Below are 15,969 nucleotides of genomic sequence, written 5' to 3'. Positions count from 1 at the left end.
TCCACTTTGTCTCTTTTACTTTTCTGCATGCTTTTCCAGACACTGGTAGTTTAAAGAAACTTGTCTTGCTTTTTGTTTTATGTTTGTCTGTCCAAATTAGGAAAGTCTTTCTAGTTAAGTTTACTCCAGCTGTTTTAGAACTTTAAAATATCTCAGTTTCTCTAAGTCATGTATGTTCCGTACGCTATCAGTTCTTAGACCCAGTAGGTAGAGTAAAGTTCTTCTGATCTATTAGACCCAATAGGTAGAGTAAAGTTTTGCTTATCTCTCAGACCAAGTAGTTTTAAGTTCTCGACCCACAAAAATTGCGTGGCAGCAGCCAACCCCTTTTCTTTCCCAAAACATCCTCAAATGCAGTTTCGTAGCACCTTCGTCCTCGTGGGATCGATCCTTTACTTCCCTGTGCTAAGTTGTAGTATAGTGGGTTGAGGTTTTTTTGAAGGAATAGAGTGCACCCAACGACCCCTTTCTGATAGTTTCACGATCTTCTAGCCTCTGAAGTCTAGTCGAATCCTCTGGACCTGTTAGATCGAGTGACACATAAAACCGCACTGCACTTCTAGGACCTGTCATAACTGTAATAAATATTTATATAAAATAAATGTCATGAAATTATTTAGGCTCCTAATGAATTTAGATTACATATAGCAATTACAAATATTTATGAGTTTTGGGGTACCGGGATATTTGAAATGGGGCGTTGCAAATGTTCTGTAAACGACAGTTGCCTATTGAACATATATATAACAAATCATCTATTAGTCATTAATTGTATACGTTGGTGATTTGAGCTTCATATTTTGAGTACCAAAATCGAGTACTAGTATTTATAATTAAGAATGAAAAAAGATATTTCTATTTTTTTCAATGACTCTGTTGTTTAAATCAAAAGAAAATTAAACAAATATCCTCTGCCATGTAGGTTTGTGCTTTTCTACCATTTATCTAAAGATCAATCTATCTATACATATAAAAGACGAGTTTTGATACTTTTTAAAAATATTAATAAGTTTTGAGGTTTAAATATGAATATATATGAGTTATGGGTGATTGAGTATAAAATAGATGATGATTGACATTGTAATTACAAATTTTTATTATTCAAAAATTAATTATAAATTATTGCATGTATACAATGTGAAGTAACGGCCAATCATCTTGGTGGACTAAATAAATCTGCATTGGAACTCATTTAATCATAATAAGAAATGTATTATAACTTTTAATCCATGGCTAATAACAACAAAAATGAATTTAGAAAAGTCCAATTTTGTAACGTCTATTGTCTTAATTTTATAATTATGTTGTTTTAATTCCATGATCTCTCATGGACTAATTTTGTGCCTATAAAAGACATAGAGTTGTGCATGAATTATACACCAACAAAAGTATTCTCCATTCTCTCTCAAGTCCTCAACATTTTATTGTACATTTTAGGAACATTGTATTACTCAATTTTTGGAGCCCAACAAGTTCATCGGCGCCTAGCGGGTTTGAGATGTTATGTACGTCGGAGGATTTCATCTTTGGGGATAATACGTCAATCCGAGAGCACTAACTGTAATGTAATTTGTCTTGCTGAAAGAGAGGTTTTTTCAACTAGACTTATAGTTCAGTTTATTTTATAATTTTCATTGTAATTTCCATTTTATGTATTGTTGTTTTCTTTCTTTTGATTGCAATAGTTAGAGTACCGCGTGTATATATGGTTCGAGAATTTTATCCCAATATTTCTTACAATTCTTAGAGAGGGGAGAATCATAACATTCTTGACTCGAGAATTTTATCCCAATATTTCTTACAATAGTTAGAGTACCGCATGTGTATATTGTGATTTACATTTTTCAGTAGAGAGAGATGAATTATTGTTGTAAACATACTTTTCAAAAGTATCAACACTTGATACTCTCTTCTTCGTTGTCCAAATAATTGTCTTTGTCTTGGTTCCATTTTAAATAGTGGAGTATATTTATTGAATTGTTATTGTTATTTATAGTATATTTTTCTATTTTTGATCTTATATAGTTATATTATTTTTTACTTTAATTAATTAATTAATAATTTAAAGTCGTATGATGAAAATATATTTCGTCGTGCATCGCACGTGGGTTAAAACTAGTTCCATAAATAAAATATGTTTATTCTTCATATCATTATATAATGATTATTTTAATTTGGCTATTATGTTTCCTCCATTCGTATCAATTCCCGAAAGTCAAACTAGTTGAATTGACTCCGCACAGAAAAGAATGAAGTCATGAACCCCATTTATTTCCAGTAATACTTCCTCCGTCCATTGAGATGTTTATGTTTTACTATTACTCCGTCCGCGAATAGGAGTCCCAGTTGAGTTGGGTGCGGGTTTTAAGAAAAGTTTGAGTGTAATAATTTAAGTGTGTGATAGTGGAATGTGAGACCCATTTATATTATTATTTGCAATCAAAGTGGATTAAAATTAATTGCAGCTTCTAAATTAAGGGAAAAGTGGGGTCATTTTTTATACTCCCAAGATAAAATGTCTAACCGGGACTCCTAATAACGGACGGATGAAAATGGCCAACTGGGACTCCTATTCACGGACGGAGAGAATACTATTTTTAATAATGAACCACATATTCTTTTACTCACATTTTATTAATTAAATTACATATAATAAAATCTATTTTACTACACTGTCTTAAAACTAATGTCAACCCATTTAAATTAACTAAAGACTACTTGTAAAGTTTGCTGCCGGTGGGTCCCACCCCGCATAAAAGAATGACCCCAAATAGTCTGCTATCGTGTTGTGTTTTTAATTAGTGGAGTTAACAAAACGTAAAACGACATAAATTGTTTGAAGAGTAATTATCTTTTAGGGTAGTGTTCGGTTTTCAAGATAAAATAATATCGAGATATAATTTAGGATTGAGTTGTGAGATTATTTTAGTAATAGAGGTTAGCTATGACTAGCTAATTATTCCGTAATTATCCATCTATGATTCAATTGTGGGGTTAAATCTCATGAACCAAACACACTACAAATTTAATCTCGGATACAATCTTACAAACCGAACACCCCCTAAATTTCTCAAATCAGCACACTTCCCTGATAAACATCGATGAAACACTCTTTATTATTCGATTGGCCACTGTTGAATACTATGTCACGATTCTGGCACAATAAAGTACTTAAAAATTTGCATAAAAGATATACTTATTTATGATTTCTAGTATCTTCTTTATCTTGACACAATGGGATAGAAAATGTGAAAAAGTACTATGTTCAATGTGAATAGAGATATTTGTTTTTAGCATTAAAATTAAAAAATACTTACTCCGTCTTTAAAAAGTAGATTAGTTTTATCTATTTGGGTCATCCTTCAAAATTAAACCTAGTTTAAATGTAGAAAATATTTAACCAATTATAAACGACTAATAACATAGACCACAATCCACTAACACTATTTCCACTATCTTTTTTATCTTTCCCTTATTTATCAATTGCAATTAAAATCAATGCCTTTTATAAGTTTGTCTATATTTTTAGGACGGAGGGAGTAATATGTAAAGTGAAGTGAATAATAAAGTAAGAGAAATGATGACATAATAAAGTAACATATAAATAATTTTATCTTTTTTATATTGAAACGTTCCTAAAAAAGAATATGACTCTATTAACATGGAACGAAGAGAGAGTATGCCATTGTGTTTAAATTTTGTTCAAACACCTATGTAATTTATTTAAAGAAGTACCCCAAATATATACTCCTATCATCATCATAACACATGCAGAAAACCACTTGTGTAACAAGCAAGAGCAGGATGTATAGAAAAATCAGAGAAAGGCCATTTACGTCATTTCAGCTAATTAACACTCTTATTAAAACTTGGCCTTCATTTCCATCGTAGTTTTGCAAGTGCAATCATCTCAACAATTCCAAGCTCGAACCCTATAAACACTAATCCGCCGTCTCTGTCAATGGCGGCCGCTGCTTCCGCCTCCGCCTCCCCACCCATCACCAACAACACCCCTCTCCGCACCAACCCCAAGCTCATCTCACGATCCACTCTTCCATTCCCCCATCACTCCACCCCCGCTGCCTCCCGCTCCCGCCGCCCTCTCCTAATCTCAAGCGTCCTATCTTCCCCCAAACCCAAGACCCCCGACCACGACTCCCGATTCGCCCCCGACCAGCCCCGCAAGGGCAGCGACGTCCTCGTCGAGGCGCTCGAGCGCGAGGGCGTCACCGACGTCTTCGCCTACCCCGGCGGCGCCTCCATGGAGATCCACCAGGCCCTCACCCGCTCCCACATCATCCGCAACGTCCTCCCCCGCCACGAGCAGGGCGGCGTCTTCGCCGCCGAGGGCTACGCCCGCGCCTCCGGCCTCCCCGGCGTCTGCATTGCCACCTCCGGCCCCGGCGCCACCAATCTCGTCTCCGGCCTCGCCGACGCCCTCCTCGACAGCGTCCCCATGGTCGCCATCACCGGCCAAGTCCCCCGCCGCATGATCGGCACCGATGCCTTCCAGGAAACCCCAATTGTCGAGGTAACTAGGTCAATTACCAAGCATAATTATCTCGTCTTGGATGTTGATGATATTCCTAGAATTGTCAAGGAAGCCTTCTTTATTGCCCGATCTGGTAGGCCCGGCCCTGTTCTCATCGATGTTCCCAAAGATATTCAGCAGCAAATGGTGATTCCGAATTGGAATCAGCCTATGCGCTTGACTGGTTATCTGTCTAGATTGCCTAAGCCTCCTAGCAAGATGTTGTTGGAGCAGATTGTTAGGTTAGTATCTGATTCGAAGAAGCCGGTGCTTTATGTAGGAGGGGGTTGTTTGAATTCGAGTGAGGAATTGAGGAAATTCGTCGAGCTTACTGGAATCCCCGTGGCAAGCACGTTGATGGGGCTCGGTTCCTATCCTGGTTCGGATGAGGATTTTGCCTTGCAAATGCTGGGAATGCACGGGACTGTATACGCAAATTATTCAGTGGACAAGAGTGATTTGTTGCTTGCTTTTGGGGTTAGGTTTGATGACCGTGTGACTGGTAAGCTTGAGGCATTTGCTAGTCGGGCTAAGATCGTTCACATTGATATTGACTCGGCTGAGATTGGGAAGAATAAGCAGCCTCATGTGTCGATCTGTGGTGATATCAAGTTGGCCCTTCAAGGGCTGAATTCGATACTTGAGGAGAATGTGAGGGGTGGTGGTGTTAGTTTCGACTTTGCAGCGTGGAGAGATGAGTTGAAGGAGCAAAGGATCAAACACCCCTTGAGTTTCAAGACATTTGGAGATGCAATTCCCCCTCAATATGCGATTCAGATGCTTGATGAGTTGACGGGGGGAAACGCTATCATTAGCACTGGCGTGGGGCAGCACCAGATGTGGGCTGCACAGTTTTACAAGTACAATAGGCCGAGGCAGTGGCTGACCTCGGCTGGTCTTGGCGCCATGGGATTTGGTCTCCCTGCAGCCATTGGAGCTGCTGTCGCGAGACCTGATGCTGTGGTGGTGGACATTGATGGTGACGGGAGTTTCATGATGAATGTTCAAGAGCTGGCCACGATAAGAGTGGAGAACCTTCCTATCAAGATCATGCTGTTGAATAACCAGCACTTGGGCATGGTGGTCCAATGGGAAGACCGTTTCTATAAGGCCAACCGCGCTCACACATATCTAGGAAACCCGGCAGATGAGTCACAGATATTCCCCAACATGCTCAAGTTCGCAGAGGCTTGCGACATACCAGCAGCCCGAGTGAGTAGGAAGGAAGATCTGAGGGCGGCGTTGCAGAAGATGCTGGATACCCCCGGCCCGTACTTGTTGGATGTGATTGTCCCTCATCAAGAGCATGTGCTGCCTATGATTCCCAGTGGGGGCGCATTCAAAGATGTGATCACTGAAGGCGATGGAAGAACTAAATATTGAGCTCGGTAAGGATATGCTTCGTAGCATCTTTGATCTTATTTTGTGTTGTTAGTGTTTTTGTATTTAGGTGAGTTGGAAAGGTTGAGACTTGAAACACATATGTTGTCAGCAAGTATTATGGTATAATGTACTTTGGCTGTAGGGTGTAATAAATGCTACTATCATGTATGTAAGATTTTAGGGGAGCAGCAATGCATGGATTGTTTGTTTTTAATCTATATATGATGAAATGCATCAAGTTTAGTAATCTATGGTTATCTTCATGTGTGTGTGTGTGTTTTGTTCAATGTGTTTTACTTTCATGTGTATGAAAGTTCAATGTGTGTTGTGTTTTACTTGAGTTAGGATACACTGAATAGGTGTATTTTTCACTTAGGTTCCATTTAGAAATTTGTTGATGGAAAAAGGCACAACATCGAAGTATCGCTTTGGGCTCCAAAATGGTCTCATTTGTGAACGATAAGAGTTTTAATGGGAGAGAGAAGGAGGAGAGAAGGAAAAAAAAGGAGGTAAGACAAAAGATATGGAGAAAAAGTAAGTAAAATATGAGGGAGAGAAAAAAAAAATAGATAAAATATGAAAGAGAACTTTCCAAGTTTTTGGAAATGAGACTATTTTTTTTGGACATTTCAAAATACTAGCAAAATGAGAGAGTCTTATAGGCTTTCCCTATAAAGCCAAACTCTTCGAGTATCTTTTTCGTGTGACAAATAATAAGACACTAATAGAATGTTTTTTGTTCTCTTTATCAAAAGCACTTAACATGGTGAGATGGAAATACTGATTTTGAATTCGTTGTAACTAATTTTTTGGCCATTAAAGTTATCTTGCATTTTGAAAAGTTGAGAAGACTCCAATGAGTATAAAATTTGTACCTACTCCAATTTGTGTTAGTACTTTTCATATTTATAGGAGTAATATATAGCACAGTGCGTGAACACTGTGTTTACACTCGGCTTTTGGCTTTTAATGAGTTTCAGTGCTCATTTCGTTTCTTTTTTTTTTAGTTGGTCAAAGACAATATCCTATTGTCTTAAACCATTATTTATTCTAATAAATTATTTTTAAAGATAAACCATAGTATTAGCAGGCTTTATCCCGAGTTTTAAAGAGATTATATGTTTCTTTTTACTGGACTATCTCATGATAACATGTATGTGTGGATCTCTCAAAGGATAACATGTTTTTTCTTTAAAGAAATTTTAGATTACTTCCGTGTAACATAAAATATGGTAAAGTAGCAATAAATGTATCGAGTCTTACTTTACATATATTGAGTTCCAATTATGGGTGGTGGTAACTTATAAAAAAGCAAAATATATGATTTTGTAATATTGATATATTGATGAACATAAGCAGATGGCCTATTAGCTCAGTTGGTTAGAGCGTCGTGCTAATAACGCGAAGGTCGCAGGTTCGAAACCTGCATGGGCCACTTTTTTAATATTTTATTTAAAATTTTCTATTATCCTTAACGCATGTATTATGTACTCCGTATATATTAATAAGTGGTTAGCACACTTTATATTTCATAATTCGTTTAGCCGCCAAATAAACTACGGAGTATAAAAATATGTTTGTTTTGCATTTCCTTCCAATTCAAAGCTTTTTATGAGTAAGTCTAATCTGCTTATTTTAAAATTTCATAGAGTTGATTAACGCGTCCAAATAATTACCAGTACTAAAATTCATAGAGTTCATTTGTTTTTTTAATTGTATGACTAATAATCTTAATCAAAATACTTTATTCAGTTAGAAAGAAGATTGATCATTAAAAAATTTATTCAACAAAAATAAACAACTTATACTATCAACAAAAATTTAAAGCCAGTCACACACACACACACAGGGGTATGATGCTGCAGTTCTAACATATCTGAGATGAAACAAGATACGCAAGAGAAATGGAAAAAGAGGATATGAAATGGGTAAAAGACAGGTAGAGCAAAGTGGCGAATTTCGACCAAAAAATAATTATGAGTTCAGTGTATCATTGCACTGGAAACATTCTGCACATGTTTTTTGATTGCATTGGTAGGTCTCAGTCCCTACTCAAGATCAAGTTTTATACAATTCCTACAACCACATCTTCTTTTATGCAAGAATGCAAGCCCCATTTATAGATGATAACCTAAATTCCTCCGCTTCAACCAAGTGACCACCGCGCTACTCTCCGTTGTCACTTCACCATTACTTTCAACTGCATCAAACAAGAGTGCCGGTCATTAATGTCTGCACATGATTCATGTGAAAAAACAAGTAAAGAAAATAACTTCGGTATGTTGAATACGAGATTATTAGGTAGGCACTGCAAACATTCTAGTTTAAAGCAAGCAATAACAATCATGTGAAGCTGCAAAAGACACATGATCGTACAAGCATCTTAGTGATGAGGATGCCAATTATTTACTATAACAATCAGTCAGTGAAAACAATATTAGTGGAAAAGCAAACGATGGCGATAAATTTCATGTTTTATAACTCATGTTAACTCTATGCAAGGCCAATCCCCCCACAACCACATCAGGCCATCATGGGCAGTCTCCCACAGACTCAAGCGCTGCTCGTGTGATGTATGAACTTTATCAAAATCTCCAGTATCCTTCTTGGCAACATTCCATGCAAGTATCAGTTCCTGATAAAGTTCCTTGAATCATTATTAGGGAATTTCAGATAAAACGATTTTCCTTTATTAGGGAAACAAATCATTATCCCAGGGACAACTGTTTTTTATCTCCACATAATGATTCATCAAGCTCAGTTTCTTCAGATGAATTTAGAGGATTACACAAAAAATGTGGTAAAAAGATCTCAAGTGTGATGGCAGGTTATGCAAATAAGGAAAACCAGGAGTCTGATTCCAAAGATGGTTCAGGAAAATCACCAATAGACATACTGCTTGCTGATTTCAACCGGGTTTGTCTATTGGCATATCTAGCCCAGATACAAAAAGCTGATTTATTATGTAATGCAAATGGATTACAGAATAAAGGTTGAGGAAGGTGGTTGAGACAAATGAGTTGGTATACACTGCTACTCTTAAAATTAAAACATAGCATGGATGGCGAATGAAAATGAGATGCAGAATCAAAGCTTGGATTCTAATAGGTGAAAACGACCTAAATCATATGCAGAAAGAGCTGACAGACAGCCAAAGAATGAGTTTTGCATGAAGAAATTGCTTCCGTGATGCCTAGACATACCAGAAACATGAGAAACACACACAACAATTGGGAGAAGGTTGACCTGAGCCTGTTAAATAACAGCATTGCATTATGTAAATTATTATTGTGTAACAACATCAAATGGATAATTATGATTCAGGAAACTATAGTACGCCTGCATAAGCTACTAGTAGTAATGCTAGAACAAGATATTATGGGGGAAATGCAGACATTTAGCGGGTGCTTGGTATGATGGAATAGAGAAGGGAATGGATAGTGAGTCCTACCTCCATTTCCACTAATTTGTTTAGTACGACTCTTTCTTAGGAATAACCATTCTTACTAGACAAGTCTTAGTCATTCCTTCCTCTAACATGAAAATAGCCAATCCAATTCTATCCTCATTTCACCCACCTTCATTCCATTCCATCATACGAAACACCTCTAAAGAGCTTAGTATGTGCTTCAAAGTTCAAGGAAATAATTTATTACTATTAAACAAGATGATCTTTGACTAATGGCTTCCAGTTTAAAGGTATTACTTTCCTAGGCTAACTTGCTTGCCACTAAATTGACCTAAACAACGGGTGGTCAAAGTAAGGAAGTTCATGATCTATGAGCCACTGAGAATTTTCAGTGACTAGAAATTCAAATTTTTTGGATAGTACCAACTCCACAAGATAAAGTTTTTTTTACAGGGTAGCTGCATATACAGCAAAGGTGCAATACAGCAATAGAAACCCCACTACAAGATTCAGAACTAAAGAATCACATCAGGGTGACCTTGAAATTATCACAATAGAAGCCCTTAACAGACACAAATCTTTCATATCACCTCAAACCGCATAACAATTCTGAGACTTTGTCAATTCTGGGACCATGATAAGCTATGTCGACATACATAAGGACACACTAACTGCTGTCGCGATTATTCAAGGAAACCTACCGATTAACAAAGCTTACTGTAGCAACCTACTTATGGAGATGATGCGAGAGAACAGAATTCACCAAGATATGGATGTTAAATAATTAAAATGTCAAAATGTTTCGTCTACAATAGTAGTACTACTATTGATCATTTCTAAAGTTTCAAACATGTCTCATCTCCAAGTGATGACTATCATCTTATGCATTGAACTAAATACCGTTTTCGGTCAACTCCTAGAAATTTACAAGGCGAATTAAGCAAAGCAGTATGAAGTATGAACAAATTATAATACCAGAAAAAAACTTAAGACATTACAAATTCCCTTGAACGTGAGTAGAACTGAAACCAATATAGACTGTATTCCCATGTCACTTGTATGCAACCCAAAACACAGTAGTACTCAAAGAGGACATTAAATTATTCACATATGAAATCAGAATTAAAAACAATTAAGAAGGGAAAAAAATAAAAAGTTTATTTAGGGAAATAAAACGCCAATATTGACCTTCACACATATCACCAGCAACTCAAAATAGATTGAATTACAATATTATTATCAACTAAAAACATAACCTAAACAAAAATCTGTTCTGAAAATAACCAAGAGCAGCTCCAGATCTATGTAACAAACCGAAGAATTAACAAAAAGCAGCACAAAATAGAAAAAAAGAAAAAGAAAAAAGACCATAATTGAGTTACCCTCAACCGTCAAGGTTCCCTTGACCGCTGCTGGCACCACCACCACTCCCGTAGGAGCCATCCTCAGCCCCCGTCTGCCACACCGACTGCCAGGCCTGGGAAGGCGGAGGCTGCACGTAAACCCCCGGATCCACACCAGGCACCACGGCGGGGCGCCCAATCATCGTCTGCCCCATGGGCGGGTAGAAGTAGGGCACCACGGGGACCCCACCAGGACCCGCAGGTGGGCCCACAATACCCCCCAGAGAGGCCGCCTCGTCCTTAATCTCGTCCCTGGGCACAATGTCGACGAGGAAGTCGAAGATGTCGGTGCGCGTGATCGCAGCGGCGATGTCGTTCTTCTGGAGGGTGCGGCGCTTGTTCTCCTCGGCGTGGAGCCAGGAGCGGATCGTGAGCTCGAGGATGAAGAGCTCGCACGCCTTGGCGAAGAGGATCGGCGCCTCCGCGGAGATCATGCGCACGTCCTCGTCGGCCTTCATGATCTTCTTGATCCGCGCGAGGGGAAGCTGGTGGTTCTTAAAATCGTTCACATTCTGGATCTCGTTCTGCTGGAAATTCCAGAACATCTGCAATTGCTGCTGCTGCTGCTGCAAGAGGTGCTGGTACGGCGGCTGCGATGGGTACCCCGGCGCAGCTACGGCGGGCGGGTACGGCGGCGTCGCGCTCTGCTGCGGGTTGTTCTCCATTGGCTCTGCGATTTTCTTGGCCTAATTTGGGGCTGCAAACTTGAGATTGGGAATTCTTCTCTATTTATTTGCTTTCTGTTTTTGTTGGAAAGGGAGCTGCATAATATATATACACATACACTCACATATAGAGGTGTGGAATCAGTGTGATTTCGTTGCTCCAGCTAAATGTACACTTTGGGATGCATGTGGTACAATGATATGGCCTCAATGGGACTGGCGTTAGTGTTTTTGATTTTTTTTTGTGTGTTTCCATTAATCGAAAAAATTGAAATCTGATTTATGTCAGATTTATGTAGATTTATACTGGTATGTTTTGAGTATATGAGCATCGTGATATTATTGAAAATTCGATGCTTATGTTTGTGAAGCTAGTGCGGTAATATTTTAATTTGTAACTTTTGTTTTTATGTAGTACTCCTATATATTTTATGAATTAATAAAAAGTGATATTTTAGAAAGGGGAATAAAATATGAACCAATGGTTAATATCTTATCTATGAAGATGCAATATGATTGGTGGGTGGATTTTGACCCGGATGATGGGACATATTTTAATGGAAAAGGTTTTTGCTGCATACACTTAACACCGAACCCTAAGTCTGTATGTAATAGTAGTATCACAAAAAATTCAAGTTTTTTTTTTTTAATTTGTGACTCCAATTTCTAAAAAATATTGGTTTCAACTCTAATTTTAATAGGAGTATGTACTAATATTTACTATACTTATGTAAAATCGTCTTCCATATTACACAAAATATATTACCTCCATCCATAAAAAATATAGATTAGTTTAAGCATTTTGAGCCAACCACAGAATTAGACTATGTTCTAAGTGTGGAAAGATTTAAATATTCAAATACTCATGTTGATCTCACAATCTACTAATATTACTTCTTTCTTACTTTTTTTCTCCTCCCTCTTGCTTACCAATTGCATACTATTAAAACACATATAATAAACTATTATACTTCCCCCGTCCTTAAAAAATACTACTCCCTCCGTCCCATAAAAGTTGAGACAAAACTTTTGGGTACGGAGATTAAGAATTTATATTAAATAAATAGGAGAGATGAAAAAAGTAGGAAAGATAAGAGAGAGTAAAGTAAATGATGGAATAAAGTAAGAGTGATTAGATGTTTTATCTTTTGTTAAAAAAGGAAATGACTCAACTTTGTTGGGACGGACTAAAAAGGAATACGACTCAACTTTTATGGGACGGGGGGAGTAGTACTTAGTTTTACCATTTTGGGTTATCTCCTAAAATTAGACAAAATCTAAATATGGAAAGTTTTTAATTAATAATGTGGACTTCATAATTTACTAACACTACTTCCACTATCTTTTCCTTCTCTCTAGGGGCGAAGCAGGAATTTATAAGAAGAGGGGCAAATTTACATATAAGGAAATTTTAAGAATTTGAGGAGGGGCATTTAGTACGAAAATGAAAGAAATAAATTGTAAAATATACAATATATACATGAATATGAAAATATGAGGTGGGGCAATTGCCCCTCTTTTATTGTATGCACATCCGCCCCTGCCTTTCTCTTTCTTACTTTTTATATCTCACCCTTACTTTGTCAATTGCACATTAAAATTTATGTTATATATACTATAAATTTATATAGTATTTTACTACTCCCTCCGTTCCACAGTAACAGAGGCGTTTCGTTTTAAGCTCTCATTTTGAAAAAATAATAATAAATAGTTAAAGTGAAGAAAGAGTTAAGTAAGAGAGAGAATATTGTAGATAAGACTTTTCACTCCATTATTCTTTCTCTTACTTTACTCTCTCTCTACTTTAACTATTTATTATCATTTTTTTAAAACGAGAGCTCAAAATGAAACGCCTCTATTACTGTGGAACGGAAGGAGTATTTTTTAGGGATGGAGGGAGTATCTATTTTTGATGGATGCAGATACAATAATACTAGTATAAAATGAGAGAAAGTGCTTTGGGAAGTCGGAAGCATACGAATGCAGATATGGAAGAAAATCTCTGGCAAAATGTTTGTTCATGTAGCAACGACTATGCCTACAAATTTTTTAAAGAGAACCAAATACGCGAACACACTAAAAAAATTTAATAATGATGTCGACGATTTAGAGAATATCGATGTAAATTTTAATGATGAAGCAAAGCCATTATCCTTTTTAGTAGGCAAAAGAAATCTAGAAATCATATTACCAAAAGGATACTGTTATAGTATTATATGATTAATATCACACCATCTCATATCGTCAATATGTCCGAGTGGTTAAGGAGACAGACTTGAAATCTGTTGGGCTTCGCCCGCGCAGGTTCGAACCCTGCTGTTGACGTTTTTTGCCTTTTTTACCTATCAGCTATCATTCTCATATTCACCACGCAACTATAGTCTATTGCAAACACAAACACAAGCCTCAAATATTCTTCATATGCACATCACATATAGTATAAAATATTTTGAACCACACCACTTGTTATAGGAAACTAACTACCTACCTAGTTATGAATGGAGGATCTAGTTGTCAAAGAAGACCTCATGTCCACAATGGCAGACTCATCTGCACCCATCTTGACAGCCTCTTTGCTCGCCCTAATAAACCTCGAGACCGCACCCTTCACATACTCCTCCCCTTCCTTCACACTCATCTTCTTCCCCGCGTCACCACCCCGGAACGTGCTCAACCGATGCTCACCGTTCAGCACAGCAGCCAGCTGCACCACCTCCCCTTGAAACTCCGACAGCGCCCTGCTCTCATCCGCCTCTGTCCTCCTCAGAGGACTCACCTCCGGCAAAACCTCTGCGCACAACAAAATCCATCAATGCCATAACAAAACAACATCAGCAAGAGACTGTGATTTGTGAAGTGCAATTCACCGGGGCAGTCGGTTCTTGGAGAAGCTAACTCGCCCCAGACTTGCTCGAACGTGCCAGCCCAAGCATCTCTGTGAGTGAGGAAGTTGGATGTGAGGTTGAACATCTTCTTTATTGTAGCAGGGATTGATGAATGCTCAAACTCTGAATTAGTAGTAGGCCCATTTGGCTTGCTCACAACTGCACCACAATAACTGATATCAACTACTTTTTCACTAGGCCAACACACGCACACTGACTGACATACCAGTTCCTTTCTTGATCCAAGGAGAGACCATGATGGTGGGAACACGAACGCCAAGGCGGTCGAAGTTGAAGAAATGAGGCGAAGGGCCGGTGTTGCCATCGGGATTGGGGACACCGACGTAAGGCGTGGGGACATGATCGTAGAAGCCGCCATGCTCGTCGTAGGTGATGAGCAAGAGCGTGTCGTTCCACTGGGGGCTCGCACGCAGCGCCTCGTAGACCTCCTTCACCAGCCTCTGCCCATTCGCCACGTCGTGGGAGGGGTGGTCGTCGTTGGCCGGCATCCCCTTGAGGTCGAAGTACCTCGGCTCGATCACGCTCACGCTCGGGAGCTTCCCCCTCTTGGCATCCCTCTTGAATTTGAGATCGTAATCGTGGAATTTCCAAATGTACTTGAGCTTCCTCATGTTGCGGTAGAAGAGAGTGGTGGGGATGTTCTGGAAGTAGACGCCGAAATTGAGGCCGTTTTCGTGCAAGGAGTCGAAGATGGTTTTCTGAGGGTAGCCCTTGGCGAGGAGCTTCTTGAGGTGGGAGGTGGAGCCGTGGGAGGTGGCGGAGTAGAGGAAGAGGCGGTTGGGCTGGGTGGGGCCCGGGATGGAGGAGAACCAGCGGTCGAAGAGGGCGAAGTGTTGGACGAGGGAGGAGTAGATGGGGAGGTTTTGGGGGGAGAAGCCTTTCATGACGGTGGAGGAGAGGTTGGGGGAGATGGAGAGGGCTTGGTCGACGAAGCCGGACATGGTGGGGAAGGGGGAGGGAGGGGAGCCGAAGATCTGGTGGGAGACGGCGTCGAAGGAGTGGGCGGGGTCGGGATCGATGAAGTGGGCGTCGGAGGAGACGCAGATTTTTTGGGAGGGGTTTGAGGAGGGGGAGTTGCATTCGTTGCCGGTGACGCCGTTGATGGAGGGGTTGATGGATTTCTTCATCCACCCGATCATGTGGTCGAATGAGCGGTTTTCCATTACTAGGATTACTATGTTTTTGATTGGATGCTGCTGCTGCTGGGATTGGGGGAGGATGGATGAGAATGAGATTATCAATAAAATGAAAGAAATGTGCCTCATTGTTGTGTTGTTCATTGAGATTGGAGAGAATGGAATGAAGAAGAATAGTATTGATGGCAGTGAACAATGTTAGTTTTGTGGGATGGAATGCGGCAGTATTTGGTAAAGAAGGGAGCTTTAATGGAGAATGTTCTGGATTACGGCTTTCGGGTGTGGAGTGTCGTTTTTCAAATCGCCAAGAAATTATAAAGAAAAAGGTAACAGAGATATGCCAAAGTATGGAGTATAAATATTATCGTGGTTTGAATGGTGGGAGCCCACGTTTAATATAGCCTCAATTAAAGTTTAGATTTCAATAGTGATGGGCGTTACTGGAATTTGTTTGGTTTAATTATTACTAGTAGTAGTCGTTTTATAAGCCTATTGCAAATTGCACAATTAGGCTGTTACTATTACGAGAATAACAT

General features: G+C 39.0%; 2 protein-coding genes, 2 non-coding genes and 1 pseudogene across 7 annotated transcripts; 3 read left to right on the top strand and 2 right to left on the bottom strand.

Moving 5' to 3' along the window:
• Positions 1-3,883: 3,883 nt before the first annotated feature.
• Positions 3,884-6,163, top strand: LOC125188672 (acetolactate synthase 2, chloroplastic-like). Its single transcript, XM_048085667.2, has one exon. It carries the CDS (start codon positions 3,962-3,964, stop codon positions 5,912-5,914), a length of 1,953 nt encoding a protein of 650 aa, XP_047941624.1. The 5' UTR covers positions 3,884-3,961; the 3' UTR covers positions 5,915-6,163.
• Positions 6,164-7,275: 1,112 nt separating this feature from the next.
• On the top strand, positions 7,276-7,349 carry TRNAI-AAU (transfer RNA isoleucine (anticodon AAU)). The gene has a single exon. It is a non-coding gene; the product is annotated as a tRNA-Ile (tRNA).
• Positions 7,350-7,854: 505 nt separating this feature from the next.
• LOC125189122 (nuclear transcription factor Y subunit C-1 pseudogene) lies at positions 7,855-11,576 on the bottom strand (annotated as a pseudogene). Of its 3 annotated transcripts, none has more exons than XR_016130838.1 (2): positions 10,692-11,576; positions 7,855-8,114 (listed from the first exon to the last, which is right to left on the bottom strand). The product of XR_016130838.1 is annotated as a nuclear transcription factor Y subunit C-1 pseudogene, transcript variant X2 (transcript). The 3 variants fall into 3 exon arrangements; XR_016130837.1 differs by having other exon boundaries at positions 10,706-11,566; XR_016130839.1 differs by lacking the exon at positions 7,855-8,114 and adding an exon at positions 8,124-8,549 and having other exon boundaries at positions 10,706-11,574.
• A 2,058-nt stretch (positions 11,577-13,634) lies between these two features.
• TRNAS-UGA (transfer RNA serine (anticodon UGA)) lies at positions 13,635-13,716 on the top strand. Its single transcript has one exon. It is a non-coding gene; the product is annotated as a tRNA-Ser (tRNA).
• Positions 13,717-13,754: 38 nt separating this feature from the next.
• On the bottom strand, positions 13,755-15,756 carry LOC125186867 (non-specific phospholipase C6-like). Its single transcript, XM_048083343.2, has 3 exons — positions 14,503-15,756; positions 14,259-14,435; positions 13,755-14,181 (listed from the first exon to the last, which is right to left on the bottom strand). The coding sequence occupies exons 1-3, from the start codon at positions 15,575-15,577 to the stop codon at positions 13,880-13,882; spliced, it is 1,554 nt and encodes a 517-aa protein (XP_047939300.1). The 5' UTR covers positions 15,578-15,756; the 3' UTR covers positions 13,755-13,879.
• Positions 15,757-15,969: the final 213 nt, after the last annotated feature.

The sequence above is a fragment of the Salvia hispanica genome, chromosome 5 (assembly GCF_029641045.1).
Source record: "Salvia hispanica isolate PSC_SH4W2 chromosome 5, Shi_PSC_v1, whole genome shotgun sequence".
NCBI classification, from domain to species: domain Eukaryota; kingdom Viridiplantae; phylum Streptophyta; class Magnoliopsida; order Lamiales; family Lamiaceae; genus Salvia; species Salvia hispanica.
This window is presented reverse-complemented; position numbering and strand designations above follow the sequence as displayed.